The following is a 21,277-nucleotide window of genomic DNA, read 5'->3' as shown; positions in this document are numbered from 1 at the left end:
TACAGTTTGGGAGGTCAGTATCCAAACATCACAACAGGAGGTACAGTTCGGGAGGTCAGTATCCAAACATCACAACAGGGGTACAGTTTGGGAGGTCAGTATCCAAACATCACAACAGGAGGTACAGTTCGGGAGGTCAGTATCCAAACATCACAACAGGGATACAGTTCGGGAGGTCAGTAAACAAACACTAGAGGTACAGTTTAGGATCTATCTATCCAGACAATACACCTGAGGTACAGTTTAGGATCTCTCTATCCAGACAACACAACACAGATGTATGGTTTAGGAGTTCTACATTTAGACAACACAACAGAGGTATGGTTTAGGATCTCTACATTCAAACAACACAACAGAGGTAGGGTTTAAGATCACTCTATCCAGACAACACACCAGAGGGATGGTTTAGGATCTCTCTATCCAGACAACACACCAGAGGTATGGTTTAGGATCTCTCTATCCAGACAACACATCAGAGGTACAGTTTAGGATCTCTCTATCAAGACAACACACTAGAGGTACAGTTCAGGATCTCTCTATCCAGACAACACACCAGAGTTATAGTTTAGGATATCTCTATCAAGACAACACACCAGAGGTACAGTTTTGGATCTCCTTATCCAGACAACACATCAGAGGTACAGTTTAGGATCTCTCTATCTAGACAACACATCAGAGGTACAGTTTAGCATCTCTCTATCCAGACAACACACCAGAGGTACAGTTTAGGATATCTCTATCAAGACAACACACCAGAGGTACAGTTTTGGATCTCCTTATCCAGACAACACATCAGAGGTACAGTTTAGGATCTCTCTATCTAGACAACACATCCGAGGTACAGTTTAGCATCTCTCTATCCAGACAACACACCAGAGGTACAGTTCGGGAGGTCAGTATCCAAACATCACAACAGGGGTACAGTTTGGGATGTCAGTATCCAAACATCACAACAGGGGTACAGTTTGGGATGTCAGTATCCAAACATCACAACAGGAGGTACAGTTTGGGATCTCTCTATCCCGACAACACATCAGAGGCATGGTTTAGGATCTCTACATTCAAACAACACAACAGAGGTATGGTTTAGGATCTCTCTATCCAGACAACACACTAGAGGTACAGTTCAGGATCTCTCTATCCAGACAACACACCAGAGGTACAGTTTAAGATCTCTATCCAGACAACACACCAGAGGTACAGTTTAAGATCTCTCTATCCAGACAACACAACAGAGCTATGGTTTAGGATCTCTCTATCCAGACAACACATCAGAGGTACAGTTTAGAATATCTCTATCCAGACAACACATCAGAGGTATGGTTTAGGATCTCTATATCCAGACAACATATCAGAGATGGGGTTCTGGGAGCTCTATATCCAGACAACACATCAGAGAGGGGTTTTGGGAGCTCTGCATTCAGACAACACAACACAGATGTATGGTTTAGGAGTTCTACATTTAGACAACACAACAGAGGTATGGTTTAGGATCTCTACATTCAAACAACACAACAGAGGTAGGGTTTAAGATCACTCTATCCAGACAACACACCAGAGGGATGGTTTAGGATCTATCTATCCAGACAACACACCAGAGGTATGGTTTAGGATTTCTCTATCCAGACAACACATCAGAGGTACAGTTTAGGATCTCTCTATCAAGACAACACACTAGAGGTACAGTTCAGGATCTCTCTATCCAGACAACACACCAGAGTTATGGTTTAGGATATCTCTATCAAGACAACACACCAGAGGTACAGTTTTGGATCTCCTTATCCAGACAACACATCAGAGGTACAGTTTAGGATCTGTCTATCTAGACAACACATCAGAGGTACAGTTTAGCATCTCTCTATCCAGACAACACACCAGAGGAACAGTTTAGCATATCTCTGGTGTGTTGTCTGGATAGAGAGATCCTAAACCGTACCTCTGATGTGTTGTCTGGATAGAGTGATCCTAAACTGTACCTCTGATGGGTTGTCTGGATAGAGAGATCCTAAACTGTATCTCTGATGTGTTGTCTGGATAAAGAGATCCAAAACTGTACCTCTGGAGTGTTGTCTTGATAGAGATATCCTAAACCATACCTCTGGTGTGTTGTCTGGATAGAGAGATCCAGACAACACACCAGAGGTATGGTTTAGGATCTCTCTATCCAGACAACACACCAGAGGTACAGTTTTGGATCTCCTTATCCAGACAACACACCAGAGGTACAGTTTAGCATCTCTCTATCCAGACAACACATCAGAGGTACAGTTTAGCATCTCTCTATACAGACAACACATCAGAGGTACAGTTTAGGATCTCTCTATCCAGACAACACACCAGAGGTACAGTTTAGGATATCTCTATCCAGACAACACTCCAGAGGTACAGTTTAGGATCTCTCTATCCAGACAACACATCAGAGGTACAGTTTAGGATCTCTCTATCAAGACAACACACCAGAGGTACAGTTCAGGATCTCTCTATCCAGACAATACACCAGAGTTATGGTTTAGGATCTATCTATCCAGACAACACACCAGAGGTATGGTTTAGGATCTCTATCAGGACAACACATCAGAGGTATGGTTTAGCATCTCTCTATCCAGACAACACACCAGAGGTACAGTTTAGGATCTCTCTATCCAGACAACACATCAGAGGTACAGTTTAGGATCTCTCTATCAAGACAACACACCAGAGGTACAGTTCAGGATCTCTCTATCCAGACAACACAACAGAGTTATGGTTTAGGATCTCTCTATTCAGACAACACACCAGAGGTATGGTTTAAGATCTCTCTATCCAGACAACACAACAGAGCTATGGTTTAGGATCTCTCTATCCAGACAACACACCAGAGGTACAGTTTAAGATCTCTCTATCCAGACAACACATCAGAGGTACAGTTTAGCATCTCTATCCAGACAACACATCAGAGGTATGGTTTAGGATCTCTCTATCCAGACAACACAACAGAGTTATGGTTTAGGATCTCTATCCAGACAACAAATCAGAGGTATGGTTAAGGATCTCTCTATCCAGACAACACATCAGAGGTATGGTTTAGGATCTCTCTATCCAGACAACACATCAGAGGTACAGTTTAGGATCTCTCTATCCAGACAACACACCAGAGGTACAGTTTAGGATCTCTCTATCCAGACAACACAACAGAGTTATGGTTTAGGATCTCTATCCAGACAACAAATCAGAGGTATGGTTTAGGATCTCTCTATCCAGACAACACATCAGAGGTATGGTTTAGGATCTCTATCCAGACAACACATCAGAGGTATGGTTTAGGATCTCTCTATCCAGACAACACATCAGAGGTATGGTTTAGGATCTCTCTATCCAGACAACACATCAGAGGTATGGTTTAGGATCTCTATCCAGACAACACACCAGAGGTATGGTTAAGGATCTCTCTATCCAGACAACACAAAAGAGGTATGTTTTGGGATCTCTCTATCCAGACAACACACCAGAGGGATGGTTTAGGATCTCTCTATCCAGACAACACATCAGAGGTATGGTTTAGGATCTCTCTATCCAGACAACACATCAGAGGTATGGTTTAGGATCTCTCTATCCAGACAACACACCAGAGGTATAGTTTAGGATCTCTCTATCCAGACAACACACCAGAGGTATGGTTTAGGATCTCTCTATCCAGACAACACACCAGAGGTATGGTTTAGGATCTCTCTATCCAGACAACACACCAGAGGTATGGTTTAGGATCTCTCTATCCAGACAACACACCAGAGGTATGGTTTAGGATCTCTCTATCCAGACAACACACCAGAGGTATGGTTTAGGATCTCTCTATCCAGACAACACATCAGAGGTATGGTTTAGGATCTCTCTATCCAGACAACACACCAGAGTTATGGTTTAGGATCTCTCTATCCAGACAACACATCAGAGGTATGGTTTAGGATCTCTCTATCCAGACAACACATCAGAGGTATGGTTTAGGATCTCTATCCAGACAACACACCAGAGGTATGGTTAAGGATCTCTCTATCCAGACAACACAAAAGAGGTATGTTTTGGGATCTCTCTATCCAGACAACACACCAGAGGGATGGTTTAAGATCTCTCTATCCAGACAACACATCAGAGGTATGGTTTAGGATCTCTCTATCCAGACAACACACCAGAGGTATGGTTAAGGATCTCTCTATCCAGACAACACAAAAGAGGTATGTTTTGGGATCTGTCTATCCAGACAACACACCAGAGGTACAGTTTAAGATCTCTATATCCAGACAACACAACAGAGCTATGGTTTAGGATCTCTCTATCCAGACAACACACACGAGTTATGGTTTAGGATCTATCTATCCAGACAACACACCAGAGGTATGGTTTAGGATCTCTATCAGGACAACACATCAGAGGTATGGTTTAGGATCTCTCTATCCAGACAACACAAAAGAGGTATGTTTTGGGATCTGTCTATCCAGACAACACACCAGAGGTACAGTTTAAGATCTCTCTATCCAGACAACACAACAGAGCTATGGTTTAGGATCTCTCTATCCAGACAACACAACAGAGCTATGGTTTAGGAGCTCTCTGTCCAGACAACACAACAGAGCTATGGTTGTGCCCCACCCCTACACCACCAGGGCTGTGCCCCACTCCATACACCACCGGGGCTAGCGCTGTGTCCCACCCCTACACCACTAGGGCTGTGCCCAACCCCTACACCACCAGGGCTGTGCCTTTGTATACCTACCTTGCATTCACACCTGTCAGAGACCAATAGGTCAGGGTAAACAGATTCTTCATTAGTTTAAATACAATTGTCATGTAGATCTTAGTAAAAATCTGGTTTAAGGTGTGTATTCTGTCAGTAGATCACCTATGTGGTGGAGTCACGGCTCACCATCCTCAACATCCACAAGTAATGACAGTCAGTTACTGATCTTTGTCTGCTTGCTGTTCACTTTGGGAAATTTCCATTTCAGATTTTATAACCTAAGTTTTTTTTTATCTATAGGCAGATTCAGTATCCAAGTCACGGATCTTAAAGAAGGTTGAACTGCCAATAGTGTTCTCAATAGAAACATTTTCAAAAAGTTCACTATTTTTATAACGTCTGGTTTTGAAAACCAATATCTGGCAGATAAAATTAGATAAAAGTTTCTCTGTTGAGCTTATGGAGATTTGTTATAAAGGTAAGGACACAAGGGTTTTCTCATGACACAAATATACTTTGTAAATATATAAAATCAAATCAAATTTAGCATAATAAAATATTTGTCTTCTACTCCTAATTCATATAACTCCCAGTAGGTTGGGTTGGACTTGCTTCACCCTGCAAAGTTATAGCCTGTATAGTCTGTAATATTCTGTTATACTTCATTACCTTATGTAAAAAAGCATATTTGACATGAAATTAGTATATATTGCTTTCATATCTTTTCAGTTTGCAATCATTTGCCGATCCTTCTATTAACTCCGTTAACAGGGTAGCTGTGTCATGCATTTTTTGAAATCTCAGAATAAAATTTGATAAGCCATGAATAGCGACTGTTATAAATTGACTGTTATTTGTTATTGTCAAGTTTGTTATTTACATTTGACATTGATACATCAGGCATATTAATTTTCAGGGGACGCTTGAAATCTGTTTTTATCTTTTATAAGTCTCTAGTCATGTTGACCTCTCTGGAAATACATTGAGCTTAAAAACTTTGAATATCCGTTGAGAATGAAATATTATACTCAATCAGATTTTCCCACTTGTCAGACCAACATGAAGGCCTTGTATTATTGAATAAATTTATTTGGAACATTGGGTGTCAGCAGTTCAACAATGGTGTGAAATTTAAATTCATTTAGTGACAAATTTGTCAAATTTGTCATCATGTAACTATTTCATTTTTGTGATCGCATCTCAGAAAATATGTCTGCACACCAGTTTGATGAAAGCTTGCCCTTGATAAGACAATTTATTGCAAAAACGTATTGAGCAGAGCAAAAGTTTAATTTGAATTATATGTCTTTAATTCTAATAACTGATACATTTTATTTTTCTATCAAATTCATAGATTTTGTGTAAGAACTATAAATCAGATTTGTGAGAGACCTTTTTTTCTGAGTTAATATGAAAAAAGTAGACTGAGATTTTTGGTTCACAAAGTCTGGGTGTGTAATTGTTGTTTATTGGGAGTGACGGATGTGGGAAGGAGTGACAAGATTTTAGATTATTTACTCTACGAATCTGTGCTTTAACAAGACTATAGATTCATTGGATCCGACATATGGGCTGTATCTTTTAAAGATCTCTGTAATCATTGATGTAATAGCTAAATTCAAAGACAAAGTGTTGTGAACATCTATCTATTTGGGTCAAATGTCCAGAGCATGGTCAACTTTGTTCTAGTTGAATGGAATTGTAAATATTGTTTTGTTTCAATTTTAGTCCCATAAGGGTATGGTTGTCTGTGTTTCTGCCAAAAGCTGATTATTTTGAAATGAAATCAAATCTGTGCAGAATATTTGTGATTCTCAAAATTGATTTTTAAATTTTTAAATGTTTATTTTTTTTCTTTAAAGTTAACTAGACTTTGAGTGACACATACAACAAAAAAGTTTGTATTGTAAGTAGGTTTATATCTATTGATTCTTTTCTTATACTGTAATTGAAAATTAGGAAACCTGGAATGGCTAGCATTGGGGATAAATAGCCTCCGACGTTGTATTCAGGCAAAACTACTGCATTTGGAAGATCCTGCCAGGTCTTATTTCATTTTGATATTTCTAGATAAAATAAAATTACCAGTTTCTGCAGAGTATTAATTTGCCGTATCAGAGAAGCCGCGCAAAGTCATAGGAGCACAGATAGAATTGTATTCTCCCCGTGTCACATGAGAGCAAAAGCTGACAGATCAAATTTGACAGGTTTTGTTTTCTGCAGACTAGCTTTGAAATCTTCTCAACAGTTGGTGGTGGCAAGAAGCGTCAGTGCTGGCTTTCTGGGGTTGTCTTACCGAGTGGAGATGTTTCTGTTAAATCACAAACTGTCAAACTGATCCGTATTTCATAAATGACAAGCGTCACTTGCATCCTCTGAAGGTAATTTTGTCATGAAATAACAACTTTCATGTTGATAAACGTCGGATCAGATTCTCGTGTTTGTCACATGCTCGTACCATTAGACCTTATTGTGTACAACAAGTCGCGACATTTCCCTTAATAAAGGAACTGGAGCTTACAAAATCCTGTGGTGGCATGGAAAGATCTCTTGTCCAGAATTGTCAGAAAAAAATCAGAAACAAAGAGATAAAAAAAGTAATTCCATGATATTTTTTTTTCCGTTTGAAGGCAATATCCTTTGCTTTATGCTTTATTTGGATGACTAGATTAATAGCTTGTGAACTTTATTTGAATCAGAGTCCGGGGTTTATATATACAACATTATATTGTTTAAAGTGAAATATATAGAATCCCCTTTTTTCACAAATCAATATGATGTCCACACTTTATGGCCAAATTACAAACGCGATCCAGATCTAGATGCTGTCTAGACCAAACTATTTTTCATAAACATCAAGATGTCAGCCTAAATTTTCCAGAATGATGGCACATCGACCCATCAATTTCTACCCTTTCGCATCAAAATATCGGAGTGAAGGTTAGATTGTCCATTATATGGGCTTTTTACGATGATAAGTACACTACAATACTTCCATTCTAATCATCTGACCATCACCTTAGTTATTTTACCGCCGTGATCGTTTCTCGTGTTTTTTCTCCCTCAGCGTGTGTTAGGTATATATTTGTTTGACCATTGAGGGTTACATAAGCAAAGACAAAGTCATCAATATCTGTTTTTTCTCCCCATCAGCTTGAGATCTTACTCCGGACTGGTCATTATAGTGACCCGTGGTCCATTATCTGGGGTTTCGGGCACGATGCCGACAAATGATGAATGCTTTGAACTATTTCTTGTGTTATTGTGTCTACCTAAGAATGACTAAATAATCCCTGTGCTATTAGTAATTTTCTCCTAGTGAAAAGTCGCCTGATATTTGAACACTGACTGGTCTCTAGATCCCTCATCTTAATGAAGTCCCTTCATGGTAAATTAATGGTATTCAAGATGAAAGAAATTGTGTCAGATAGGACATTATCCAGTTACTTGTTTGTTGGTCATTCCATCAGTATTGTGGTAATTCCTCCTTGTTTCTATCCCGTTGTCAGTCTTACAGATGTTGTGGTCAGTTCTGTTGTCATGTCGTCTTTTTCAAGACTTTCAGAACAACATGTTGACAGATACTAAAGTGAATTATAACTTTCTTTAATTAAAAAAATGCAGATAAAAAAAAGTCATTAGAGATCACCCTGATTAGATACCACCTTTTGTGTAAGACCAGTGTAAGCCTGTCTGTTTCAAAAAAAACAACCTGGTAAGATATCATCTTCTGTGTAAAACCAATAAAGTAAATATGTCATTAGAAAACACCTTCGTGGGACACCACCACTTTGTTCAGTAAATGCTGTTAACTTGTTGACCAATCATATGTCTGATCTGTTGACCAGTCATTTGTCTGACCTGTTAACCATTCACTTGTCTGTTCTGCAAAGCAATTATTTATCTGATTCATTGACCAAACATTTATTTGATTCATTGACCAATCATTTATCAGATTCACTGACCAATCATTTACTTGAATCATTGACCAATCATTTATTTGATTCATTGACATATCATTTATCAGATTCATTGACCAATCATTAATTTGATTCATAGATCAATCATTTACCAGATTCATTGACCGATCATTTATTTGATTCATTGACCAATCATGTATTTGATTCATTGACCAATCATTAATTTGATTCATAGATCAATCATTTACCAGATTCATTGACGAATCATTTATTTGATTCATTGACCAATTATTTATTTGATTCATTGACAAATCATTTATCAGATTCATTGGCCAATCATTTATTTGATTCATTGACAAATCATGTATTTGATTCATCGACCAATCATTAATTTGATTCATAGATCAATCATTTACCAGATTCATTGACCAATCATTTATTTGATTCATTGACCAATTATTTATTTGATTCATTGACCAATCATTTGACTGATTCGTTGACCAATCATATATATGATTCATTGACCAATCATTTATCAGATTCACTGACCAATCATTTATTTGATTCATTGACCAATCATTTGACTGATTCATTGACCAATCATTTGACTGATCCATTGACCAATTATTTTACTGATTCATTGACCAATCCTTAAGACAATTCATTGACCAATCCTTAAGATGATTCATTGACCAATCCTTAAGACGATTCATTGACCAATCATATGTCTGGACCTATGAGCTAACATATAACTGATCCATTTACCAACCATTGAACAGTCATTTATCTAAGGGAAATGTCAATTTTTTCGGAGGACCCACTCTTCAGTTTCATGGACTGATTGCTATGAACTTCTTATAATACTGATGTACCTTTATTTCACATATTACATACAGCTGCCAATTTACATATTATTTTTAAATAGATTTTTGCCAATTAGTATTGTAAAAAAAAATGTGTAATGATTGGAGACATGAAAAGTTGTTTGTTCTGTCTATGGACAGACTTTGAGGTAGAGACGGATCCACAGGCCTTTCAGTCTGGAGGTTATATGATGTTGGTACCTCAAGCTCGACAGGTTCAAGCCAGGAATACACATACAAATTGTATTGGATGTATCAATGCCATAAGTTGATTATAATTCAGATTTACGAGAATTGCTGTGAAAGATAAAGAGGGAGAAAAAAGCCAAACAATACAGAGCAGCCTGCCTCTAATGCTCTTTACTGATTCTGTCAGATATTACTTATGTTAGCTCCGACCCCAGTAACGCTATCCGTCTAATTGATAAAACACATGTGGTCGAGTATGGACTCACTCTTTGATAGGACATGACAAGAATTATATCATACACATTTTATGGCACATTGCAGACCACATATTTCCACCGGTTTTACCCAATTGAAATTATAGATTATAGAAGATGGGGTAAATTGTTTGCCAAGCGATAAGGCTGTAGGAGGCTATAGGAGACGTCAGTCATTGCTGAAGCATTGGGCTTGGTTACAATTCAAGATAAATATGTCAATTAGCATGATAAAACTCAGGATAGAGGACTTATAAATCAAGCTGGGAGATTTCTGCCTGTCTTTTGAGAAATTTTAGAAATCTACTCCTCAGCTGTAACGTGAGGCAACGGCCAGAGTTTAATCTATTGTGTTGTATAATGACAGGGTCCTGCTGTTGTGAGTTGATGCATGGCGCTTTGTTTTACGTGAGAGAATAAAACGTACCCGTCCTTCGTTGTGTAGTTAACATTTAAGGTTGTATCTACATCACTTTTTATTGATGCTTTCAATCTGCGAACATATCTACTTAAATTTTTATTGGTACTTTTCATGTACGGATGAACCTACCTTACTTTTTTATTGATACTTTTCATCTGTGTAGCGAGGGTGATTAAATTTAAGTAAAACACTGATATAGCCATATTGGGTGTGGTATTGTTTGACAACATTTATGAACTCATGAGATAGTACTGTCTTGAAATTTATAGACAGCCTTACCACGTCTCTTGCTGATTGCTGGTGTTTTTTTTTATTTCTTGCACTGTCAGTTTAATCCAATTTAACTGCCCAGAATGATTCTTGACATTTCAAGAATGTTTAGTTGCTGTCTATACATGTATATGGAACGTCCATTGCTTAGCATTGACTCCATAAAAGAAATATGGGTTACAAATACAATGTACTGTAATTTTCACCACATATAATTGCATATTGTTTTGTATTTAAAAAGAAAGATTTCTGTTAAGTTGATTTACAGCTGTAAGTAGGTTCAGCAGGTTCTGGAGGCTGCAGAAACTAGTTCCATTGACATTTGACCTGAATCTGCTAATAGTTTGAAACAAAATATCTATCAATATATTTTTTTATTTTCTGTAATGAGACGGCATGTATACATAACAACCTCTCTAAAGGACCAATGTAACTGTTACTTTACTGTAACCTTTGGCAGCTCGTAACCTCTCTAAAGGGACCATGCAACTGTTACTTTACTGTAACCTTTGGCAACTCACAACCTCTCTAAAGGGACCATGCAACTGTTACTCTACTGTAATCTTTGGCAGCTCATAACCTCTCTAAAGGGACCATGTAACTGTTACTTTACTGTAACCTTTGGCAGCTCATAACCTCTCTAAAGGGACCATGCAACTGTTACTTTACTGTAACTTTTGTCTGCTCACAACCTCTCTAAAGGGACCATGTAACTTTTACTTTACTGTAACCTTTGGCAGCTCATAACCTCTCTAAAGTGACCATGCAACTGTTACTTTACTGTAACCTTTGGCAACTCACAACCTCTCTAAAGGGACCATGCAACTGTTACTCTACTGTAATCTTTGGCAGCTCATAACCTCTCTAAAGGGACCATGTAACTGTTGCTTTACTGTAACATTTGGCAGCTCACAACCTCTCTCAAGGGACCATGCAACTGTTACTTTACTTTAATCTTTGGCAGCTCACAACCTCTCTAAAGGGACCATTTGATTGGTCCTTTACTGTTACCATTATCAGCTTACATGTTTTCTTATGGGACCATGTGATTATGATATGTGCAACCTTTGTCAGGTCACAACCTTTCTAAAGGGACCATATATGATTATTACCCTTACTGTTGCATGCACGACAATCATGCGCACACAATTTCCCCGTCGGCGGCCCCACTCAAGCGTCTTTTTGATACAGATTTGTTTGTTGTCGTCTGGTGAAAATGGCGAATAACGGCAGATTTGAGGATGTTCCTGAGCAGGATTTGGAATTGCTTATGGAAAATATGGACTATCTTAGTACAAAAAACGTCATTAAGGGAGATGAAAATATTTTGGATAAATATTGTGCAGAGAAAGGTGTTGTGATCGACAAAAGCTGCAGTAATGAAGAACTGAACAAGTTTTTGTGTAGATTTTACGTAGAATCTTCTATCCTGTCATACAGTCATTTATCCTAACTCGCACAATTCAGGAAGTTTCTAAAATAGAGAGTCAGGTAATAAATCATTTGTTTCATTGGTACTGGGGGAACAGTGAAATCCTTGACTTTCAAAGGCCGAGGGCAACAGTTCCCTAGGTCTTCCCTGCTACCTCCGGTCAATGATTTGACTGTTCCCCCAGTGTCAATGAAACAATTGCATATTGTGACAATTTGTCCATTTAGGACTTTCACAATCTGTCTGGAGAGACCATATTATATTGAGATCACTTCTGTATTTGGCAGTGTCATGTGAGTATGACGTCATTCTCACTTACATCCAGTCTGGAGGAACTGTCATCTTTGAAATTTCATGAGTTTCACTCATTTACTATATCTGCTCCTCTGGAATATGTCATGACAAAATTGAAGAAATGCAGTTTGCTGTTTGATTGGTATTAATTGTAAAAGAACTGACCAATCCCTCGGCTGATACCTGTCCTTTGAAGGTAACAGAGATGAGACACTTGACTATAAAGTTTGTTAACTTTAAGTCACGCTGCTGTGCAATTCTTTGATGTACATGTACATCACATGGTCAAACTAATCTACTTGTATTATCTACAAAGTTCAGAGCGTACATCTTTAGCCTTCAATTTCGCCATGACATGTTCCAGGGGTGCAGAGAACCCAAAGAACATAGCCCCTGGAATTTCAAGGATGGTATGGCACTATGTCAGGAGAGGGATTCTGTTGTCCTATATGGATTGATGTGTTAATTATTTGGTGTTATATGTCGGCATATGTCACATTGGTTTTCTACAGGTACTCTGGTTTCCTCTCACATTATTGCCCTGTACACACATCCATTCAGAACAACAGGAGTGATTAATATAATCTAGAAAACTTGTTTTAAAATTGTTGTTAAAATAAATAAAGTTTCTATAATATTTATATGATTATTCCAACCAATGTAAAAACCTACCTCTTGAAATCACTTATTTTTCCTTGTAAAGATGATTACAAATTTACTACATTATGAATATCGAGTCCAACATAATCAAAAAAAAAGTACACATAAATGTCAGAGATTATTTCGCAGAATCAAGTCCTCGCAAATATTTCACTAAAAGGGCAACCGTGAAAATAATACATGCAAATAAATAGAAATAAAGATTTACATTAATGCTAGTTTTTCACTTTTTGAAAATCTAAATGATTGAACCTTTTTTTTAGGAAATCCCTATCGAAATTTGATAAGGTAGAAAATATGAAAGTCAGATGAAGCTCCAGAAGAAACAACACACTTGGTGCTTGTCATTGATAATCAACATGTATTTATATCTGTGATTATTGAGTTTCTGGAACCATTGGAAACTGGAGATGCAAAGTCAATCATTCATTTGAATACATTCTCAATATTTGACATCCCTTTTGTGTGTTGCTATGCAACATCTCTTCATGATTTGCATGTGCATTCCACATAGGGGGATGTCTGATGGGTAAATTGAGGGATTGTACAGTGCTATTAAATAAATGAGTATTTTGATGATTGCTGTCTGTTTGAGTGACATCTGCCAGAGAGAGATGGGATTTGCCTGTGGAGGTGACAGGTGAACAATTAATATTTAAAGTTTGGGCAACAGATGGACACTTTTAGGTGGGCCCGAAGTTGAAGTCTCACTGACACATGGCAGATTTATGGAATTTTCATTTATAAAATTTGAATACAGACTTTTTGCCTGGTTGCTATGATGTAAAAGACAAGCAAACAAACACATAATTAAAAAAGGAAATAAAATAAATCCAAAGTCCTTCCTTAATTCTTTGGATTGTCTGCTGATCAGTGTTAGGTAGATATTTGTTTTGTTGATGTGTTTATAGGAGGATGGTTTACCATGGAGACTTACACAGCTTGTGACCTCTAGTATCACCTCTGTGTGCTAGTACCTCATCTGTTATCCTACTGACATTTAATACTTCCTGATTGGTTTTACACAGATACTTTAAAATTTGTGAATGTCTCTTTATTGTAAAAGAATATTCTGTAATTTTTAACGATCATTTAGTTGTTTGTCAGACATCTGTTGATGTACATCTTCTTTTAAAAACATAAGTAAGTTTTTGCTGATCATGATTTCAGCAAATTGAATTGCCTGTCTTCAGGAAGTTTTCTTTTTGTTGGCTAAGTTATAAATCTTCTCCCAGAAATTCTTTTGTCTTTTTGTCAGTGTCCGTTGGGGGCTGGGTAGCATTAAACACTCCTTGTGTGTGGGCATCCTAAACATTTACATGCCTCCATTAAAGATGTGTTAAAATTGCTCACTAGATATGACTTTGGATCAAGGTGGTGCTCACATTATTATGCAACTTTGTCTTTTTGATGCACTTGAATAAATCCCCTAAGTAATCAGACTAATAACTGGAGTTTTCCAGGTAACAAAAAAACACAAATTGGATGAAGTTAAAAAAATATTTGTTGTGTTTTATTCTGCTTGTATAATTTTTAGGTTTTACTTTTTCAGGTGGTCCAATTGTCAAAATTATCTCTGTGAAAATTATCTACTATACAGTATCATACATAAACATCTGTCATTATTCTTCTTGGAATTCTTACCTGGGTTTTCAGACACAGTTGGGATCTTAGATATCATTGGTATTTAAGAAAATAACCCAGACTTTGTTTCTGTTTTTTTGCCACAAAGCAATAGAAAAAAAAACCATTCACTCATTGATCATTTTATTTTGGGAGAAAGTTCCTCCTACCCTGTTCTTTCTCAAAGAATATGTAATACTTTTTCTGGCATCGAATATGAAACATTTTCATGAACATTGAAACCACAGTTATGGCCCTTGTCTTCCTAAGAATTCAATATTTCTTAGATATATAACACAGGTATGGCCCTTGTCTTCCTAAGAAGTAAATATTTCTTAGATATATAACACAGGTATGGCCCTTGTCTTCCTAAGAAGTCAATATCTGTTAGATATATAACACAGTTATGGCCCTTGTCTTCCTAAGAAGTCAATATCTCTTAGATATATAACACAGTCATCCCTGAGATACATAACACAGTTATAGCCCTTATTTTCCTTAAAGGTTAATATCTCTTAGATTTATTACACAGTTATCGCCCCTGCTTTTCTAAGAAGTCAATATATCTTAGATATATAAAATAGTTATAAATGCCCTTGTCTTTCTTCTTTTAGAAGTTTACACTTCTTACATATTTTCAACAGTTTTGATGCTTGAGATAATTGGAATATTTTTTAGCTTAGAAATGGACATTAGTTACAAATGAGACCTTAGAACTTACTAACACTTCAAAGTAACTATTTTGAAATATGTTAAAAACTAGACTTTGTGACTGGCCATGTATCACATCAAAACCTTTTTATTCCCAAGACTCTCCTAGGAAGTTAACTGACATATCTACTAAGTTTTTAAAATTGCAAAACATTTTTGAATTATTTTTTTTCGTTAGTCAGGCACTGAATTTCCTAGATCTAGTGTTTCAGAAATGTAATATGTTTTCTCATTTGTCAAAGGTGGGTCTCTATTCAGTTGCTGAGAAATCTGACACAGAATTTGTATATTCAGGAAAAACATCTTGTGTTAATCATATGCTTATTATGCAATATATACTTACACATATCAGTATATTCCTGAAAATTGCACAAAAAAATGTACGTGTGTAAAAGTAAGCTTTAAAGTAGATAAGAAGTGTATTTTAAAATCATTTGCACATCATTAAAGTAATTCTTCTTTTCGGGTTTTGTGTTGGTTGAAATGTGAGAGCAACAGGATCTCTAACTTTTGAGGTAAGGTAATTTCTTTTTACACATTATCAAAATTAGCTTACTGGTCTTGAGTATTGATGAATAGAATTTGTTGATCTAGTCAAGTCATCTCTGTCACTACTAACATGGAACTTTCTGATACTTTATTTAACACTGATGTTACCCTGTTAAAGTTCTAGGCGCTTCATACCGACTCGCTACAGAGAATTTCTCTTTAGCTCATTTGGTAGAGCGTAAGACTAGTAAACCAGAGGTCATGGGTTCGACTCCTAGTGGAGGCATTGAAAAATAAATAATGACCTCTGTTACACTCAGCATTTCAACTGTTGAACATCCTTTCGTCCGTTTCAGAATTGACGCTTTAGAGATACAGAACTTAAATTTTGGCATGACTTCTCTATCATAATGGGATATCATATTTCGAATAACAAATCTTGTGCTTGGATATGCGACATTCATATATATATTCTTGTGAACATAAGCACATTTGACAATAAGCAATTTTGGCACTTTACTTTGACATCACCCGTAAGTATATTAAATTAAACTGGACTACTTATCATTTAATTTAAGACATATTCTCATGTTAAAAATCAAATGAATTTACAATTTTCTGACTTATCAAATATGTGTAATGATATTAAAATACATAGAAAATGTTGTTTTGCTATTATTGATAATCTTTACATAATATATTGCATCTTTTCATGATAGCTAATTTTGAGTTATGACAACTTTTTGTGATTTTTTGACAAATCTTTATTAGTATATGCTTAAATCTAAATTTTGCTATATGTGTACAACTCATTTATACTGTGAATATTCAATACTAAAATATTTCATAATTGTACCTGTATTCTTTAGTGCACCATAAATTGTATACTGGATAAAATGGTCTGGTTGTGAGGCTTAAATTACAGGAACTAGGATAGACAATTCATAGCAATAAGTCATAGAATATAGCCATACCATAACAATAAATTAGTAATTAAATTGACAACATGTCATTTTATATAGAACGTGATGATGATTGTCATCATAATAACGACTGCTGCTGAAGTGACATTAACACATGGAGGCCTTGTAGGCCATCACTGTGTGTGTCGAGGTGTGCGTCCAGGATGAGAGGTTTAACAAGATTTAGTAGTCGTGTGTTCATGTAGCCGTCACATTGACGACATACAGGTAAAAGATGGCTGCCCTCCGGCCACAACCCGACACCTTGTGAGGGTTTGATGTCTTATTAGTAGATAATGATGCAGGAAGGCTGGGATAAGTAACTGCTATTAGTGCTAATCAGGTGACCTGGGCAGATTAGCCAGGCCTGCACTCTCATCCCACCGTCCCTGTGCTGTACATTTCTGCATTTGTAGGCTGTTTTGTGTATTTGTGTTTGTTTCTATCTAAAGGAATAAAGAATCTCCATGTTCTGATCATAAGCTAAAAAATCTTCTCCTATGAGTTTTGCAGAAAATGTAGTCAAAGTAGTCTTTGTCTATGTATAGTATAAACAGTGTTAAGTAAAATAGACCCACACAGTCTGGAAACCTGTATATAGAAGAGACTGTGCACTAGATCATACACTTAAATATGTCTCAGACCTAACTTCATCTTCCCTTGTATTGAAACATATCAAGAGGCAGTTGTTAAGTAAACTGAACCTGTGTGATTGGGAAACCTGTTTTAAATGACCATTTGATGCTTGGAGTGTTCATTAAAGACAGGTGTTATTGTATAAAGATTGGCTTCCTTCGGAAAGATATTTTAGGCCTAGGTTAATACTCAAGGAACATAAATATGTTTGAGATCACAGGAAAGATTTCGTAGTTCTTAAGATTTTCTTTCTTTCAATTAGTGTGACGGAGCAAATTTTATGACTGTAATCATTAAACAATGATACCTTGATACAGAAAGTAAGACATAATTGACTTGGCTTGTTGATATACTCATGCTGACTTCATACCTTAAATACAGATTCGATAATGAATTCGCTTTGAAAATCAGCACAAATTAACATTTACAAGTTCTCATCGCAAATGGCCATACCATCCTCCGTGTCATAGATTTTATCTTTATGATGTAGTGATCTTCGCATGAAAACAAGCAATTACCAGGATGTAATATCTCTTCAAAGCCGTTTTTCAATGATTGTGTAAATGATTATATTGCAGTCTCTATCTGAAAAAAACCTAAACTTTTTTTTGCAGAAAAAATAACTAAAGCCATTCAATTGATAAAATATTTTGAGGTATTTGTCAGTTTTAAAAGTATGTTATTTATGCACACATTTTTAAAAGTACAAACGGCAAAGGAAAGATCGAAAAGAGACATTATGTGTGAATTGTATATATTTTTCAGGGAGAGTTGGGAATTTGTTAGATTGATGAATTGTCATTTCTTCTTGAAGTACATGTAAACTGTGTAGCTTTGATATCATTTTGAAAAATCATACCAGAACAACTGATACAATGATATTTTCATGTCCATGATTTTGATCGTTTTTTTGTAACGGGGAAACTTTTTTGACTGGAGAAAGTTTGCATGTAATACTGATTGCTATACACAATTCCCTGACAAGGTCGATCCCTCAGCCTCACTCGTAGATATCTCACCGTCCACTGACACATGTCTCTACATTAGTACGTGACCATGTCTCACATGGTGCCTCGTCCCTCTCCCAGACAATGGTGGCGGCCCTGACAACCTTTTATTTACATCTATGACTGGTTTTACAGTTACAGTTAGAAAACCAGTGCTGAGTTTCGTCACGCAATGGACATCAATATTTTGATCTTTAAATACAGATGACCCCCAAAGTCTGCGAAAAGTATTAGATGTAGCCTAAGTAATTCAAAATGGCAGCTAAAAAAACCTAAGAAAATAACAATATTTGAAAGAACTTTTGTCACTATTTCTAAATAAAACATTCAATTTACATATGATTATAATAATGTAAAAATAATAATTGAACGAATCATCATGTCTAGAAGTTGATGTAGTCCTAATCAATTTTTTCCTAAGATATATAGTAGTTATTTGGTGACATGAAACAGCTTGTGTCAAACCCTGTGCAAAGAATTAACTTAATGGTACAGTTTTATCTCCCACTGTGTTTGTGGTATAGGAAATCTTCACAATTAGAAACAGATTTTAAAAAGTCAAACCAATATCTATGCTGAGAGCTGAAGTGATACTGAAAATTCTCCACCATTGGATCAAGCTTTATTCTAAAATTAGTCCAACCCAAATTTCTGAGAGTTGAGATTTTCTGTTTCTTCTCCAACTTCCATCCCTAAAAAGATGTTTAGGTGAAAAACATGTGTTCTGCTTCAACCATACAGCTACAATATGATGTCATCTGATCATAAAATATGACATCATTTAATTGTTTTCATTGTGATGTCACAAAAACAAGTAGTTGTCTACACTCTAGGGGCAAACAGAGAAATAGATTGAGGCTGAATTTGGAGACAAATCAGTAAAGGATAGCTGAAAGGCTAATGATTTATGTAAACAAAATACTTCTGGATGGTAACTTTCTTCCATTAGTGTAAGTCCTCATCCTCATCAGTAAAACTTGGCTTGTGACATAGGCAGCGACAACTGTAACATAAAACAGTGTGGAATAGTGTCCCTTTCACAAATAACACATATTTGTCCGATTAAATGGTTTTCCTGGATGTATTGTTGGAGTTTATCATAAAATCATCCCCTTTATAGTGATGATGTAGATATGGAGGGGTGATAGGGGAACTGACTGACAGAAATAGTTGGAGTCCTGGTCCGGATCCTTACTGTGATTGGGTGACAGTCTGACAGATTCTTACTTAGCACTGGATCAGGGTTGATCTCAATCTACACTCTACATTTCTATTGTGAAATATTTGGAGACTTAAGGGCATATGCTACCTCACTGACATGTATCACATTACCAAAAGGGTTCCACATTAATAAACTGGTAAAATATCTTTCAGAAATGGTAACTTGGACTAGGTTAATTGATTTATGATACACTTAAAATCTGCACAAAAATAAATTGATAACACAAAGATGATCTCGATTTTAAGATAATATTTTTCAATGAAGGGAGATAACTCTTGCATATATAACATGATCATACACAAGATCATACACAAGAATAATTTGATGGCAATAAGGTAATTCTAATTTATTAGATAATATAAAGTGGTTTTAATGAAGGAAATTCAATCTTACTTATATAACATATCTATATTCATGAATATATTGATAAAATTAGGGTAATTCTGATTGATCAGATAATGGTATTTGTTTTTGATGAAGGGAGATAATTCTTACACATAAAATTTTTGCAGTGTAGAATATTATGTTATAATTTGAGCCAGTGTCTTATTCTCACACCACGATTATTTGTGTGAACCTGTTAACAGATTATTTGGTGTAAAAACTCAGATATAGAATCATTCAATATGCAATGTCATGTGTATTTACATCAGCATTCATTCTTTTTATGCTTTTTATTTGTAATAAAAATACTCAATAAAGGAATTACTGATCCCAGACAATTAGCCTCAGGTCTGCAACTGTAACATTACAATTATGTTGTTGCAAAATTTCTGATTAGGCAACTGCTAGCTTTGTTAACAAATGTAGTGAACAAAAGTTACATGTCTCATTCAAAGTACACACATTGGTAAGGGAAGTTTTAAACTTATAGTGCTGATTCAATCCTGCAAAATCTGACTTGGAATAAATATGGATATATATACTGCATCAATGAACAAATTAGCACTACCAGGTATGGTTATTAAAGAAAATATTGAAACAGAGTTGGCATATCTAATTTTGGTTTATTGTTTGGGTGCTAAATGTAATACAATTGGCAAATAAGATAGGCCAGACTTAGATTTGAGTATGCAGGTAAGTCCAAATTTTAGAAATTTGTTCTGGTGACAGGCAGTAGCCCCATTTCAATTTTTCAACATTTCTTACAGTTTTAATGATTAAATGGTAAAATACTGTTTGAAATCAACCAAATAGAGATCTAGACAACATTGGTTATTTTTTTTGCAATATATTTGTGAAACAAAAGGCTTAAGTTAACCATGTTATTGCGTATTGTTGATTCAATGTTATCAAGGTGATCATCTGGTCTTAATGGTGTAGAATTTATGTCCCACTTTTCGTCCAATCAGATTACAGGATTTTTCCCAATCAGATTACTGGGCTGTTATTTGACAAATATAACTACTGCATAGATAAAGAGGAAAGTAACTACCGGTAACTATTCTACATAAATCACTGCGAATTATCGGGTGTTTGGATTCTAAATATGGTATATATCGGGAGCCAATCTGAGCCAATTTAACTGTATATATCTGTATCTGTCATGGGGTGTAATACCCAGTCATCCCATATCTACATGTATCCGTGTCTGTCAGACCTGTACAAATCTA

At 36.1% G+C, this 21,277-nt stretch overlaps 2 protein-coding genes across 2 annotated transcripts in view; both read left to right on the top strand.

Annotated features, from left to right (window-relative positions):
* Positions 1-267, top strand: part of LOC110448179 — a 4,201-nt gene extending 3,934 nt beyond the window's left edge. Inside the window, exon 2 of the mRNA XM_021494293.1 lies at positions 1-267. Within this exon, the coding sequence (XP_021349968.1) occupies positions 1-235 (235 nt within the window). The 3' untranslated portion in view covers positions 236-267.
* The window catches only part of LOC110448178, a 185,471-nt gene that overhangs the window by 11,468 nt on the left and 152,726 nt on the right, over positions 1-21,277 (top strand). The window lies entirely within an intron of this gene.

Source organism: Mizuhopecten yessoensis, unplaced genomic scaffold (genome assembly GCF_002113885.1).
Source record: "Mizuhopecten yessoensis strain PY_sf001 unplaced genomic scaffold, ASM211388v2 scaffold3855, whole genome shotgun sequence".
Lineage (NCBI taxonomy): Eukaryota > Metazoa > Mollusca > Bivalvia > Pectinida > Pectinidae > Mizuhopecten > Mizuhopecten yessoensis.
Note: the sequence above shows the minus strand (reverse complement) of the source record. Positions and strands in the feature narration are given on the sequence as shown.